General features: G+C 40.9%; 1 protein-coding gene across 9 annotated transcripts in view; it reads right to left on the bottom strand.

Moving 5' to 3' along the window:
* FRMD3 (FERM domain containing 3) overlaps positions 1-16,573 on the bottom strand; it is a 345,639-nt gene that overhangs the window by 175,767 nt on the left and 153,299 nt on the right. For all 9 annotated transcript variants that reach the window (XM_067041279.1, XM_067041281.1, XM_067041274.1 and 6 more), the window contains one exon: positions 9,328-9,432. Coding sequence is in view for 2 of the 9 variants with exons in the window: in XM_067041274.1 (XP_066897375.1) it covers positions 9,328-9,432 (105 nt within the window). In the remaining 7 variants the exon portion in view is untranslated. The remainder of the gene's footprint in view (positions 1-9,327; positions 9,433-16,573) is intronic.

Here is a 16,573-nt window from a genome sequence, read left to right as displayed (position 1 = left end):
AGTGAGCGGTGGGCAAGCGAGCAAAGCTTCATCTGCCACTCCCCATTGGTTGCATTACCACCTGAACCATCCCCACATCCCCATCAGTGGAAAAATTGTTTTCCATGAAACTGGTCCCTGGTGTCAAAAAGGTTGGGGACTGCTGGACTATATTTAGTGTTATATTTGGATTCCTTTCTCTTTTTTGCATGTATATCTGCTAAAGATTTTTGGTTTGTGGTTACCATGAGGATACACACATACACATGTGCACAATTTTTTACAGTTGCTGCTCTCCAAAGTTTGAATGCATTCTAACAACCCTGAATTTTTACTCCTCCCTCCATGTTTACTGTTTTTGACATCATATTTTACATCTTTTTGTTTTGTGTATCCCTTAACTACTTATTGTGGATATAGATGATTTTACTACTTTTGTCTTTTAACCTTCCTACTAGCTTTAAAAGCGATTGATTTACTACCTATACTACATGTTTGTCTTTACTTATGAGATTTCTCCTTTCATATTTCTAGTTGTGGTCTTTTCTGCTTAGAAAAGTCTCTTTAACATTTCTCATAATGCCAGTTTAGTGTTGCTGAACTCTTAGCTTTTGCCTGTCTGTAAAACTGTTTATCTCTTCTTCAAATCTGAATGAGAACCTTGCTGGATAGACTATTTTTGGCTGTAGGTTTTTTTCTTTCAGCACTTTGAATATATCATGCCACTCCCTTTTGACCTGCAAAATTTCTGCCGAAAAGTCAGCTCATAGTCTTATGGGAGTTCCCTTGTACATAACTAGCTGCTTTTCTCTTGCTGCTTTTAAGATTCTCTTTTTATAATTAAAATGGCAAAAGTTAAAGTTCTTTCTTTGTATTGGTGTGGAATTCTTTGGGTTTCTTTTGGGGGGCTCTTTGTGATTCCTGGATCGAGATGTCTTTTTAATTTCCCACATTAGGGAAATTTTCAGCTATTTTTTCTTCATATAAATTTTCTGACCCTTTCTCTCTTATCCATCTGGGACCCCTAAAATACAAATATTAATATGCTCGATGCTGCCCCAGAGATCTCTTAAACTATCCTCATTTTAAAAAAATTCTTCTTCTTTTTTTTTTTCTGTTCAGCTTGGGTGATTTCCACTACTTTATCTTCCAGCTCACTGATCTGTTCCCCTGTATCATTTAATCTACTGTCAATTCCTTCTAGTTTATTTTTTTAATTATTGTGTTCTTTAGCTTTGTTGTGGTTCTTTATATTTTCTAACTCTGTTAAATTTCTCACTGTGTTTATCTTTTCTTCTCTCAAGTTTGTTGAGCATCTTTGTGATCATTAACTTGAACTCTTTTTCAGGTAGATTGCTTATCTCTACTTTGCTTAGTTCTTCTTCTGGAGTTTTGTCTTATCCCTTCATTTGGAACATATTCCTCAGTCTCCATTTTGCCCAAGGTTGGTTACATTTCTCACCATTCTATCAGTGTCCTTGTGATAGAATGAGTTCTCCAAAATGGCTGCTGCCAGTGTCTATGTCCTTTGCACGAGTCCCAATTGCCTCCTGCCTCTCCAGGAGGCTCTCCAAGATCACCAAGGGGGTCTGACCTAGGATTCTTTCAAATGACTGCCTCTTCACTGGGACTTAGAGTGTATGAGATTTTGTGTGCACCCTTTAAGAGCAGAATCTGTTTCCTACATCCCTCTGGCTCTCTCATATGCAAGCCCTGCTTGCCTTCAAAGACAGATGTTCTGGGGGCCCATCTTCCTGGTGCAGTACCCCCAGGCTGGGCAGCCTGATGTGGGGCTCAGGGTCCTCATTTCATAGAGAAAACCTCTGCAATTGTGACTATCCTCCTGTTTGTGGGTCACCTTCCAAGTGTGTGACCATACTGTGTCTCCACCCCTCCTACCTGTCATGTTATGGTTCTTTCTTTGTATCTTTAGTTGTGGAAGATCTTTACTCCTAGTCTTCAGGTTGTTTTCATAGATAGCTGCCCTGTAAACAGTTGTAATTTTGGTATGCCTATGGAAGAAGGTGAGCTCAAGGTCTTCCTACTCTGCTATATTCCCAGAAGTTCTTCCTTATGTTTGCCTTTTGATCTGAACAAGATAACCAGTTCATGAGTTTGTTCCTCCCCACCACTAAAATTATAACATCTCAATTGGCTAAGTGACTTGCAGATTGCAACCTCTTTATTAGGCATCCCATTCCTTCCCAGGAGAGGAAATCAGGTGTAGATAGAGTCAATGATGAGCAATAATTTTAGTTAAACACCAAGTTCTGCTTTCTTCTGAAAGAATATGACAATTTCCCCAAATCTGTCAGTGTTAATACCTTGGACCACAATTGAACCACTACAAAGTATATCCAATTTTCAAGCTGTTATGATAGTGCTGTGTTCCTTGTAACTTGAGTACCCAAAGTCTTTTCCTGGAAAGCCAAGTTACTTGTCCATACCCCTCCCGAAACAGACATCCAAGTACTCTTAATATTTAATACCCCTGAGACTCAAAAGTAAAAGAGGACTCATTAAGCAAATTCATGACCAGTGACTTGAGGCAGCAATACAGCCCTCCTCTTTAGTGCAGGGTTGCCCTAGATCTCAGATACCACTCTCATTCCTAGTTTCGAGCATCTATGAAGCAATTTCCCCGGGAAGTAGCCTTTCAAAGCAGGAGCAGCTGGTGGGACATAATGCTGTCTAGCTTCCTGGCACCATGCCCAGAGTGAAACTTCAAATCACTGGGCCTGCTTTTTTCCATTCCATGTCCTCCCCAAAGCTGCTTCCAGAAAAAGCAAATTGCTCTAACATAGGCAAGGTGTTTTCCCATTAACAAGACTCACTGATAGGCTCACTTGTTCTTTCTGGCTGCCAATATAAAAACCTCAGGACTGTAACTGTATTTGGAGGGAGGAGGCATTAGTGTTCAGCATGTCCTTGCATCCATGATTTCCCAGGTCATCCTATCAGAAAGAACGTCTGGCGGTCACATGACACAGAACACCCTAAAACAAGGGTGCTTGCAGAGATTGCCCTAGGGGTGTGGATTTCCAAACTAAATTCATTGTCTTTGGGTATGAGTCAGAATAGCCCTTAAGTTAGAAAAGTCAATGACAGTCATGTAAGTGGGTTAAACAGATGCTTAGACATAGGGAAGTTTAAAAAATCAAAAGCATTGGGTTCAGTCTCCCTGAAGTCTATAAACCAAGTCCTGGTATAATTCCTCCTCTGGCTGGCTAGGGTTGGGGTACTTCCTCAGTTGTAAGGCACTGGGGGTGACTTCCCTATCTGGGTTTGGGAAAGAGGGAAGTGTGGAAGAATAAGAAGGGAAACCAGGACAGTGGACATCTCAAACCATAGCCATAGAAAGTAGAATTATGAAACCCAAGTAATTATTTCAAAACTTCATCTTTCCAAAGGGAAGTTACCCTAGCACCTGAGCAGAAGTGGTAGAAAGATTATGCTACATTTAAGAAAAACTATCTGGACAAGCCAAGTAAGATTTTTTTCTTCTGGAATTATTTCTTCCAAGTCTTCTAAACTTGTAGTCCCAGCTTCTTTCCCAATAAAATGAGGAGGATACTACCCACCTTTTCCCTAATCTTAGGCAACTAAGATTATATGAGTTCTTCAGAAGATAACTGTGGTAGAAATTCAAGAGGACTTTTATTGACCAGTATTCAATCTGTCCCATCCTACATACAATTTTTAAAATAATGGAAATTCTGGACACTTGCTAGTAAAATAGCAAAAGATAGTCATCATTTACTGACTCAGTCCTCACCACTCTCACAGCATATGGGGCATGAGACACCTTGTCAAACATATGGTATTCCAAATGTAATAGTGTTAAATATTTAATATTCCACAATGGTGTACCGTAAATCAAATTGTGAAGAGTTGTAGGCAAACCACCAACTCCCACAGCAGAGGTAAGTTCCACTTCAGGCTTTCTAACTAACTTGATTTTTTCTTGATTAGCTTTCTATCCAAATAATTCATTGTTTTATTTTCCATTGAGAAAAAGTACACGAGCTGGTAAAACAAAACAAAACAAAAACAAAAAACAAACCAATGCTTGTCAATTATTCTCTGCTTAAAACTCTCATGTCAGCATAGTGTTGTGTCTTTGAGCCCTTTTTTTAAATTGGGTTAGCCAAAAAGTTCATTCAGGTTTTTGGGGGGTTTTCCACAGAAAAACCCAAATGAACTTTTTGGCCAACCCAATAATTATCCAAGGTTCACCTCCTCCCTCTCCTCTCCCCAAAGATCATAATAATGGCTATCCTGCCTTTAAAAGAAGTTATTGTGAACACTTCTAGGTTTTAGACTTGCCAATCATGGCTGTATTTCCTCCTGCAATTGTCTCACCTAGACCTAGCTAATACACAGTAAAAGTAATAATAACAATTAATAATAAAAATAACACATAACATGTACTCCATATATACCATTGTTAAGCATTTACATAGCTTAACTCTAATTCCCATATCAACCTTACATGTAGGTACTGTTATCGATATTAACAATCAGGACAAAGACTCAGAGAAGCTCAATAACTTGGTCAAGATCACACAGCTTACTAACCAGCGGAGATGGGATTTAATTTGCATCCTTATGAGTACAAAGTCCAAGCATCTTTATGAGTACAAAGTCCGTACAGTTTTGTATAGCAACTACTTTGCAATCCATGTGGAAGTTACACTCACACTGTATCTTCAAAATCAAAAGGCTATAATGGCTATATTGCAGGGGAAAACAGAACTATTCAGGCAGCCCTCTAAGCAATTTAGTGAATACATCAGAGAATGGTTTTGTTTTGGAGCCCTTATTTTTTCCACTAACCTATTACCTGAGTCTGGACACTAAAAATTAAGGTAAACCAAGTCAAAATATAAAGAACAATGAAGAATATCAACCCAGACGCTTAAGTTAAAAAAATAATTTTAGACATACAGAAAAGTTGCAAAAATAGCATAACTACTCATCTACCTTAGTATTAGCATCTTATATAGCCATGAGCAATTATCAAAATTAAGAAACTAATATTAACCCAATACTATTAACTAAACTACAGACTTAATCTGGAATTCACCAGTTTTCCCAACTACTATACTTTTCTCTGTTCCAGCATCCAATCCAGGATTCCATATTACCTTAGTTGATGCATCTCTCTAATGTGTGAGTTCCCCAATCTTTTCTTGTCCTTCATGACCTGAACAGCTTTGAAGAGTATTGGTAAGTTGTTTTGGAGAATGTCTCTCCCTTTAGTTTGTCTGATGTTCCCTCCAGATTTGAATGAGGTTATGCATTGTTGTGAAGAATACCACAGAGACAGAGTGCCCTTCTCAGTGCATGGTATCGGGGAGTCCATGACATTGGTATTTCTTTTAATTGCTGATATTAACCCTGATCGCTTGGTTAAAGTAGTGTCTGCCAAGTCTTTCCACTATAAAGTTATTCTTTTTCCCCTTGTATCAATAATTTAAAAATACCAGGCTCGGTCTTCCCTGGTGGTGCAGTGGTTAAGAATCCACTTGCTAATTCAGGGGACACGGGTTCGAGCCCTGGTCCAGGAAGATCTCAAATGCTGCGGAGCAACTAAGCCTGTGTGCCACAACTACTGAGCCTGCACTCTAGAGCCTGCGAGCCACAACTACTGAGCCCACGTGCCACAACTACTGAAGCCCATGTGCCTAGAGCCTGTGCTCCGCAACAAGAGAAGCCACTGAAACGAGAAGCCCGTGCACCACAACAAAGAGTAGCCCCCACGCCCTGCAAATAGAGAAAGACCACGCGCAGCAACGAAGACCCAACGCAGCCAAAACTAAAACAAACAAACAAAAAACATTAAAAAATAAAATACCGGGCTCGGGGCAGGAGGGACGAGGATACCTTGAGACTGTGCAAATAGCCTACTTCTCCTCAAACTGTTGCCCATTAATTTTATCATTCATTGATCGACCTTGCCCACAACAATTATATTTTGGTGCTCTAATGGTAGATTTCTATTTCTCTCATTGCCCCTACAAGAATTAATTGGAATTCTTCTGTAAGGAAGAGCTGCCTCTTCTCCCCCTTTTATTTATTTATGCAGTTATTTATTTATATCAGTATAGTCTCACTGATATTTATTTCATTCTATAGATTATAATCCAATGCTATTGTTATTTGGGCTTTTTAACTTAATTAATTAATTAACTTTTGGCTGCGTTGGGTCTTTGTTGCTGCGTGTGAGCTTTCTCTAGTTGCAGCGAGTGGAGGCTACTCTTCTTTGCAGTGCGTGGGCTTCTCGTTGCAGTGGCTCCTCTCGTTGCAGAGCACAGGCTCTAGGCACACAGGCTTCAGTAGTTGTGGCACATGGGCTCAGTAGTTGTGGCTCGCAGGCTCTAGAGTGCAGCCTCAGTAGTTGTGGGGCATGGGCTTGGTTGCTCTGTGGCATTTGGGAATTTCCCGGACCAGGACTGGAACCCGTGTCCCCTGAATTGGCAGGAGGATTCTTATCCACTATGCCACCAGGGAAGCCCCCTGTCATTTGTTTTTGAACTCCAATTGTTCCAGTTTTGGTCATTGGCAGTTCTTTCACATCGGCTCTGTGCCTTTCCTAGTGCCCTACATTTTGTTTTTTGAGTAATTTTTTACTTCCTGGTGCCACAAGATGCTCCAAGCTCATTTTGTGATTTTACTACCCCAGCCCTAGAATCAATCTTTTCTGCAAGAAGCCCTTCTTCCTTTTATTAGAGCATGGTATTTGAAACCAAGATCTGAAGGCTAGGTGTACTTATTACTACAGTGGTGTCATTGCCTCTAAGTCATCTCAGCAGGTGGGACTTGGAAATATATGTATACTTACTAACCCCCCAGCCTAATACACACACACACACCCCTTATATTTATTTCTGTATTTATCTATGTATATTAATAAACATGGGTTCATATTGATACCCCTGATTCTAATTCTAAAGACTTTGCTTAATATTTTATCCAGTATCTCCCCAACAAGAGGGTCAAGAGGAATGAAAAAGGCTTATGCATTTAAATGGTGTCCAGCTATCGTGTAGACTAAGGGTCAGCAAACTATGGCTGACTGCCTATTTTTGTGAAATACTTTCACTGGAAAAAAGTTTTATTGGAACACAGACACATCCATTAATTTAGGTATTGTCTATGACCACTTTCCACTAGAAATTAATAATTGAGTAATTACAACAAAAGTTTTTTGAGTTATAAAGCTGCAAATATTTTCTATCTAGTCCTTTACGGAAAGGGTTTACAGATCCCTAGTCTAGGCTATGTTTCAAATTTTCATCTGAGAGATGAAATGGAAAGAGTATGGGTTCAGATTCCATCCTTCCTCTTATAATTTCTAGCCATAGGCAAGCCACTGACCCTCTCTGTGCCTCAGTTTCCCCTTCCTTGAAGTGTTTTGGGGAACACTAAAGATCATATGATAAAATTCCTGGCATATAATAAATGCTCAACTAATGGTAGCCAGAGTTACTTCTGCAGGTGGCTTTTTAGAATTTTGCACAAAAAATAATCTATTTTCAGTGGTGCTTAGATGACTAATATAGTTCACAGAGTCTGTTTGGCCATGGGGACTCTGAACCATAATTCTAAATTCAAATACTCACTGCATCACTTACTACCTGTGGGACTTTGGGCAAGTAACAATGTTTTTGAGCCTGTTTCTACCTCCATACAAGGGTAATATATTCATAGGCCATAAGAAATTATGTCTATAAACATCTTTATGCCATGGTGCCCCCAACTGGTCAGGAGACAAAGCTGGGATGGATGCATCAAAATTAGAATCAGGATGTCTTAAAATACATCTTCCTGACCCTAGCTCCAGGAATTCTGATTCAGGAGGTCTAGAATAAGGTCCACACTAAGCATTTTTAGCAAATACCTAAACTGACTTAGTTGCAGGGCTAGGTCTGGGAATCACTGTTACTCAGTAGTAAATACCACGCAAATTCCCTCTGCGATCTCATGTCAGCTCTACATCCTCACAGTGTCCTGCTACCTTCCTCTCACTCAGATAAATGCTTGGCCCTCTCACTCAGATAAATGCTTGGCCCATTCAACTCTTCCTCAAGTGCTACAGGAAACCAAATCTCCTTCTTCTGAGCCACTGCATTATATCCCTTTATAGAGGATTAGTTCCTACTGAGAGGTCAATAAGATTCTCCATGTTTCAGAAGATTAATCTATTCCTTCAACATCTTCCTCCTTTACAAAAATACACTCTGTGAGTCTCTCCCTCACTGTATTAGTCAGTAAATACAAAACCAAGAACCAGGTGGGGTTGTGAGGAGGGGAAAAGGGAACAGGAAGATGACCAGAGACACTGGTAAGGAGGAGAGCAAATTAAAGAAGGCAGTCATCCCCAGCTAACCCCTTCACACTTTGCCCTGCTTATCAGTAGGACAGGGTAAGAAACACAGGCTGGAGCAGGTACAGGGCCTTTTAACCCATAGCTGGGACCCTCAGTAGGGTTGAGGAATGAGAAACCTTAGGTGGTAGGAGCTGGGATGGAGATTCCTGGGGTCTTTTGATGTGAGGGACACACATCACTGTGAGTTCAGCACATGCCATACCCGAACACTCTTAGGCTGGTACACTGGCTCAAAAGTCAAGACTCTGCTGCTTACTCTTATGCATCAACAGATACCAGGAAGGATAGGTGTGTCCAGGAGCAGGAATACAATGGAGGCTGTCAAATTTAGTGGTGCCCAAGGAGCAGCTTGCAAAGTATCTTAACCCATCATCTGCCAAAGCTTTTTTAAAAAATGAGGTAAAATTAACATAACATAAAATGTTATGTGTATGAAGTGTATACCTCAGTGGCATTTAGTACACTCACAATGTTGTATATCTATCACCTATATCAAGTTTCAAACATTTTCATCACCCCCAAAAGAAAACCTCATGCCATTAAAACAGTTACCCCCTTGCTCCTCTCTCTACCAATAACTTTTTGTAGTGAGGGGTGGATTTTCTCTGTAATGAGATTTTATGTAGCCACTGTTTGAGAAGCTTTGGCAAACTCTGGGTTCAAAGGGCACAAGAACATTCTCTCTTCAACCAGGTGGGAGCAGCTTTCTGGAAAGCCCTAATGTTAAGTTTCCCTTCCCCCTGTCTCATTCAGTCCAGTGGGAACAGTGCCAGATTCTTATACACAATTACACGCACACACACGTGCGTGTGCACACATATGCCCAGGCTGGTAAGTTTCATGTGGTCAATAGCCATGAGAACAAGTGCACCACAATTGCTCTGAGAAGAACCTGTTCAGCACCCCAAAGCCTGAGTGACCCTCCCAAATGGCTGCAGATAGTGGTCAGCTCTTACCCGCTGCTTCTCTGGGTCCACAAAACGAATGCCGAAGTAGTCCTTCTCCAGCAAGCTGTAGTAGTTGCAGATGTGGTCAATAAGAAACTGCCCTTTGGTCTCCCTCTGCAAAAGAAGCACATTTATGTTTCAGCCAGAGTTTGCCTTGTACATTCATGTCTAAAATGTGCCTCATTCACTCCAATAGGTCTGTGCTAAGACAGATGAATTCACTCACCCTGCTCTCTGGAGCAGGAGCTTCCAAACTCCTAACTGAAATCCACAGTGAGAAATTCATTTTATACTGTGAGCCATTACACACACACACATACACACACACACACACACACACACACACACACACACACAACCAAAGGAACACCAAAAAGGGGACCCAAAAGGATACCAATCAATACCCTGCCTAGGTACAACACACTCTACTATGTTCTATTTTATCCTAGTGTATGCCATTTAATTTTTCTAATGCTATTTATGATTCAGAACACTGATTTCACAACTCAATACCTAGTAGAGATCCAAAGTTTGTAAAACCACACACAATTCCAAATACAATGCACCTGGCTGCTTGCTTTAACTGCTCATTCAGTCCTCACAACAATCCTGCAAGGAAGGTCCCATTTTATATCTGAAAAGAGGCTCAGTGGCTTACCCAAAGTCATACAACATGTACGGAGCAAAGTAGGAATTTGACCCACATCACCAGGCTACAGAATCCAGGCTCCATGCCACTTTGCCTCTCTGGAACATTGGTTAATCTACTGTGACTCTGCTAGAACACAGGGTCTGGATGGTATGGAAATGCAATGAATGTATCAGATAGAACACCCCAACTCCCACCAGGAAAGGTGGAAAACTTGCTGCCTCAGGCCTCACAGCTTCCATATAACACCCATAAATCAACATAGAAAGGCACTGAGGTAGACTGGGGCGGGGAGTCCAGGACTGGGATTCAGAGACAGGTCTGGGTGACCTTGAGCAAACTCCCCAGCTGTTTCCACATCAGTAAAATGAGTTGGTTGGACTAGATTTCTAAGTTGGCTAGATTCTTTTTCCTTCTAAAACTCTATGAGTAAGAGAAGTATTAGCCAAATCTGATTAAGATAAATACCATTACAACAAAACTCCTTAAGAGCAAAGACCCTTCCAAGCCCTCATCAGGACATTTGATAACTTTCTGCTTCAATCAAAGTTGCTGACAGACCCATGGAACGTTTTAGGGATGGAATGTGACCTACAAAAATAAATGAAGAAATCAGAGACATTAAGTGAAGCCACTCTTCCAATCCACTAGAAATAATTTTGGAAGATCAGTTTGGTCTATGCTACATGATTATCTTTTCTTTATAAACCACTACCACCAGCCTGGGGAGTTGATGAAAAAGCCATTCACTGGCCTGGGATGTACCACACTGAACAAAGGACTGGGGCTTATAAGCACATACTGTGATATGAAGCTTCCATTTTCCTGAAATCACTTCTGAGTATAATTTTGGATGAGCTTTGAACCTTTACTTGCTTTGTAAAAGAACCCATTTGACGTAGCTCACAGGGAACAAACATCAAAATGGAATTTGTTTTTAGATTTCTGTAATTGTTTTTAACCCAGAAGGCTCAAATGACAAGCTATATCTGATGACAGCTAAATTCAATGCCCAGAATATAATCAATGGATATAGTTCCTTTCATAGATTTATTCTGCAACCCATCCATCTTAGAGGCTGCTGCAGGATCAAATCACTGAACATAACACATGAGTTCATCATTTTATGATTGGATTGCCAAGCTCTCCAAAGCAGAATTTACTATGATGGACTACCTCCAACATATGCGAGACACACAAGACATGTGGGTTAAGGCAATGCCTTGTAATGACATGGGACCTTGATTGTGTATGACAGCTACTGTGCCCTGAAGAAGATGTAGTACTCTGAAGCACAACAAAGATTATTTTTTTAATGATTAAACATAGCAACCAATATATACTCTACAGCAATGTCTCCGACTACCTAAGATCCTTGAGAGAAGGAAACACCACAGCAGACAATGTAATGACTGGATAATACAACTGCGTCTGAAACAGGGATCAATGCCTTCCCCAAAAGCAGGTGAGGCCAGTTCCCATGGGTCCAGGCCACCAGGTGGGTTCCAGGTCTCTGCTCCTCAGAGCACCACCCTCAGTCCAGCAATACTATAGCAAATTCAGCATCATCCGTGAGGGAGCTTGTTGGAAACACAGACTTTCAGGCACTGTCCCAAACCAACCTAACCTAACCTGCATTTCCCTCAGTTATTCATATGCTCATGCAAGTTTGAGAAGCATTGGTCTAGAGGAATTTTCCCAACATGGGAAAAGTGCAAAAATTGTACCTGTCTCCAGAGTCCACTAGGAAAAAAAATGCCCATTTTCCCTTGAGAATTGTCCATTCCTCAACTCAGAAAAGTCAAAAGGTTTTTCCAGTCTAGAGAACACAAACTGCCCCTGAATCTGCAGGCTGCCAGCCAACCTCATCATCTCGAGATGCTCTATGTCGCTGCTTTGTGCCAAGGAAGCCAGTTTACAGCCTCACGTTCTGCTCTGTTCCACTCCTGCCTGGAGAGCTGGACAATGTTCTTAAGTCATGTAAGTACCTATCATTATCACTTCTGTGCATTAAGCCCAGCTCTTGCACTAAACAAAAGGCCACCCAGGCCCAGTACCAAGAGTTGGAAGAGTTTGTTCAGGTATGTTATGTGAGGGTGCAGAAGTCCAGCTGCCAGCCTCACACATCTCACTTCAGGGAAGGAGCTTGGGGGTGAGCACTGGTTCTTCCCCCTACCTCCCACTGCTGGAACTCTGTTGAACTAACACAAACCCTCCACTCACTTTCTCCTGGTGTTTCTGATGGGACAGGCCATTGTTCACACCCTATCCTGCTACGTAAACCAGTACCTGGCACACTGAGTGTGATCGAATGAATAAATAGGGCACCTGCTCTCTCTCATGAAAAACTTGGGTTCTGGAAACTAACAGTGAGCCTCAGGTAAGAAAACACAGCCCTCATATTAGAGACTCCTCAAACTTAGTACAATTAGCCAACTTTCACCCTAATCCATCAAGGTCTACACGGAGAAGTGTTAACCAAAGATTTCAAGTATAAGGACTTCTTTTTAATGTCAAAATTTTGTTGATTCTCTGACAAGATATTAGTTACAGTTCCAGTACCAACTGAAGAGGGAAGAAAAATCAAATAGCTAATATAACTTCCTTAGAGCTGTTACCCAAGTTGTGTTTTATTAATCACAACAGCATTTCACACATGTGGAAAACAATAGGGCACAAATGTGTGAGCAGGGCCTCCTACAGGGGTCAGCTGGATGTTATGTCTGAAGAAAGTGCCTGAAATATAGACCTTTTTTAAAAACATCTTTATTAGCGTATAACTGCTTTACAATGGTGTGTTAGTTTCTGCTGTTTAACAAAGTGAATCAGTTATACATATACATATATCCCCATATCTCCTCCCTCTTGCGTCTCCCTCCCTATTCCAGCCCTCTAGGTGGTCACAAAGCACCGAGCTGATCTCCCTGTGCTATGTGGCTGCTTCCCACTAGCTATCTATTTTACATTTGGTAGTGTATATATGTCCATGCCACTCTCTCACCTTGTCCCAGCTTACCCTTCCCCCTCCCATGTCCTCAAGTCCATACTCTAGTAGGTCTGCATCTTTATTCCCATCCTGCCCCTAGGTTCTTCATAACCTTTTTTTTTTTTTTTTTTTTTTTTTAGATTCCAGAAATATAGACTTTTGATGCCATCTCTAAATGAGGTTATACAGTCTCAGGGTTGAAATAATAATTTGTTCACCATACATAGTTAAATTGGTGTCCCAATACTGGCTCTCACCACCTATAGTGTACTGTGAATTGATATTTTTATAAAGACTATACTAAAATATTGTAAATATAGTTGTAATATTTTTAATGTGTTAAAAATCTAAACCAATCTAGCCAAGGTGTGGTCTGTGGACAGTGCTAGAATGTAAAATCTTTGTTACCAGTCTTCCATAAGTGGAGAAATTAAGAGTAATTTATTTTATTGTGTGTTTTCTACAAGTATTAGTCCAAATCAGATCGGGGGAACAAGATCTAGTTCTAGTTTCTCACCACAGACAGTTTGATGTGCTGATCTAAACTGGGCTGCCACGTTTGAGGGTTTGGTTTGAGATTTCTTTACCCCAGAAACCTCAAAGTATGAAGGGAGCTAGGCCCTCTCTCCTCTTCTTTGTCCAGTTTTTGTGGACAATTCTTGGTATGTGTGTGGATCCCTGAATTCCTTTCAATAATCCCACATTCTCTCAGCGTTCTCTCCCACAGACTGGAAAGGAACCTAATTTTTGGAATCACAAACCAGACTACTTTTCAGAAAATCCCATCTCTCCTCCCCACCCCAAAGCATGTATTAGAAAGCCTTAAGCAAGTCATGAAATCTCTGAGGCTTAGTTGCTTCGTGTATGAAAGGGGACTAACAATGACAACTTCCAAATCTACCCCACCAGATTATTTTGAGGCTCATTCACATATTTGTTAAGCATCTATTATACAGCAGGCACTGGGATAGGAATTAGAGAAAAATAGTGAGCAAAACACAATTTATAATCTCACAGACCTTAAAACCCTGTGGTCTGTAAAATGTGAAAGCATTTTTCCAAACTGCAAAACACTATACCAATGTAAGATGTCATTATTAATAATATTAAGAATTATCGTAATCTTAAATCTTTGTCTCCAGTTTCATAGATCAAGATATAAAGAAGTTAAGAGGAATAGTGTTGACCTCCCAGAACTGGCCTCTTTGGGTGAGAAAGTGAACAAAGAGACAAAGAACTCATTATTTTTGCTTAACTCCTCTTGCAGCCAATTGCTGGTGATTCATTTACTTCAACTCCCTGGTTCAATGGCAAAGTTAAAATAACAATAAATTTGTGCTTAAAGAAAAAGAACAAGCAAAGTCAACTGGCTAAGTCAGCCATGGCTTGTCTTCAATGAAAAAGTATAGCAGATTTTAATCCTTAATTCCTAAAACTCTAGGTCAAGATGTTTGTTTGTTTAACTAGAAGTATTCCTCTTTTATGTAAAAATTTTAAAAACTTTTATTGAAATATAGTTGATTTATAGTGTGTTAGTTTCAGGTATACAGCAAAGTGATTCAGTTATACATACATATATACATATACATATATATATTCAAGACATTTTCATACTTTTTAGATATTGGTTAAATGAGGAAAAGAGTACCAACCCCCAAAATACTTAATGTGTTGTTATAAACCAACACTTAGAGTTTGAAAAGGTAACTTCAGGAATGAAGGTTTCAACATAATAATGATAATTACTATATATTAAACACTGTACACCAAGAACTGTGTTACATACTTGCATTTAATCTCTGGATAACACACTGAGGTAATTCATGTTCTCTCCATGTTACAGATTTTTTAAAGGGACTCAGAAAAGTTAAGTTTGTAAGTGGATCAAACCCAGGTCCAACACAGTGCCTAAGCAGCTGTAGGAACTCAGTTGCCTATCTGACCCCTATTCTCTATGCAGAGACAGAAGAAAAACAACAACATGAGGATATGGGAACAGTATCAAATGTCCCAATTGCTAGAATTTGGACATTGGCAGGAAGAAACACTGGGTTATCAACCACCACACCAGACCTAGAGAGATACAGTTTTATAAAATACAAACCACATTATCATAGACGTCATTGGTTAATTGCCCAGCATCCATACACCCCTTTGTCTTTCCTAATAGAACCCAGATTTTGTTCAGGTATGCACATATGTGTGCACACACCTAATACATACATACACACACAGGTAGACACAAAGCCCATAAGCCTAAGGAAACGATAACCCACCCTTACCTCCAGGGCTCAAGCTCAGCTGGTGTAAGGGTAATCTCATCCCTCTAGTCTGATTGGCTCAGGAAAGGACACAGGACCTAGTTTAGGCCAATGAGACATGAGGAGCAATTGACCATGTTTTCTGGGACGGCTCTTGTTTACTCGTCTGAAAGAGGTTATGGAAGAGACTGACATAAAGGCGCGAGGCCTTGAACTGCTGCAGCCATTTTGAAACCAGCTTGGGGATGAAGGTAACACTGGGTGGGGCCAAAATATCTACAAGGAAAGTGGAGCTTGTGTTTCCAGATTATCAATCCTGAAGCTCACCCTAAGTGTGAACTTCCAAGGATGCCAACAAAATTCCTTGTTTTTTCAGCCAGTACAAGTTGATTTTTCTGCTTGTTGCACCCAAAATGTTGACTTTGGAGAGAAGGTAAACCAGTGCCTCAGGCCAAGTAGGAGAGCACAGAAAGGACAATAGTGCTGGTGTGAAACACAATTAGACGTTATTGACTAATGAACCAGAGAGCTAAGTCCATCTACCGACAGGTTCTGTTTGGCCAGCATGGTGTTTTTGTATCTTTAAATTGGGAGACTGCACATGAAATCTGGATGCTGGCTGCTCTTGAAAAGGTGGAGGGTCTGTAAACTAAGCCATGAAGGTCAGCTGAGCTCAGGACTGGCTGCCCCTTCTGGTGGCAGGGGTGGGAGGAGTTGGGGGTCTTGCATCTGTTCTATCATCTTCCACATCTTCCACTTCCCTTACTTCCCTGATCCCCAGAGGAATTTGAGTTTACAACCCTGACCTGAGGCAAACTAGAGGCTTTCAAAAGGGTTCCTTGAAAGAGTTTTCCTTGGAACTGCTCAGAAGCACCCTCACAGCCAGAAAAAGTCCTCATAGACACAGCTTTGAGTTGCCCTCTCAGGCCATCCAGCCACTGAAATCCTAGGACCTTTGAGGGAAGAAGGGTCCAACATAGACCAGACTTCAGGGAGGATCACTGAGATGAGGGGAGCAGGCAATGGTCTGAAGAATGAGAGCACCGACCAGGATGCTGGAAACAGTTCATTTTGGGGCTGGTACTGTGCCCCCAGGAACCCTCTCTGACAAACAGAAGTGGGACTGCCAGACCTAGTTTTCTAGTAATAAAAGCTGTGAGGTTCTTGTTCAAAGGGCCCTTTTGTTGGGCACTCTATGCTTGCAGGAGTTGCTCTTGAAAAGGGACAGCCCCCATGGATGCACATCTAAGGAAGAGCAGACTTGTCAGTCTCTGCTAAGTCTTCTACCTGGGAAGGAAGAATCCAATTCCCATCTGGATACCTAAAAACTCCAAGTGGGGCCTCTAGACAATTATAAGG

Source organism: Kogia breviceps, chromosome 8 (assembly GCF_026419965.1).
Source record: "Kogia breviceps isolate mKogBre1 chromosome 8, mKogBre1 haplotype 1, whole genome shotgun sequence".
NCBI lineage: Eukaryota > Metazoa > Chordata > Mammalia > Artiodactyla > Physeteridae > Kogia > Kogia breviceps.
Note: the sequence above shows the minus strand (reverse complement) of the source record. Positions and strands in the feature narration are given on the sequence as shown.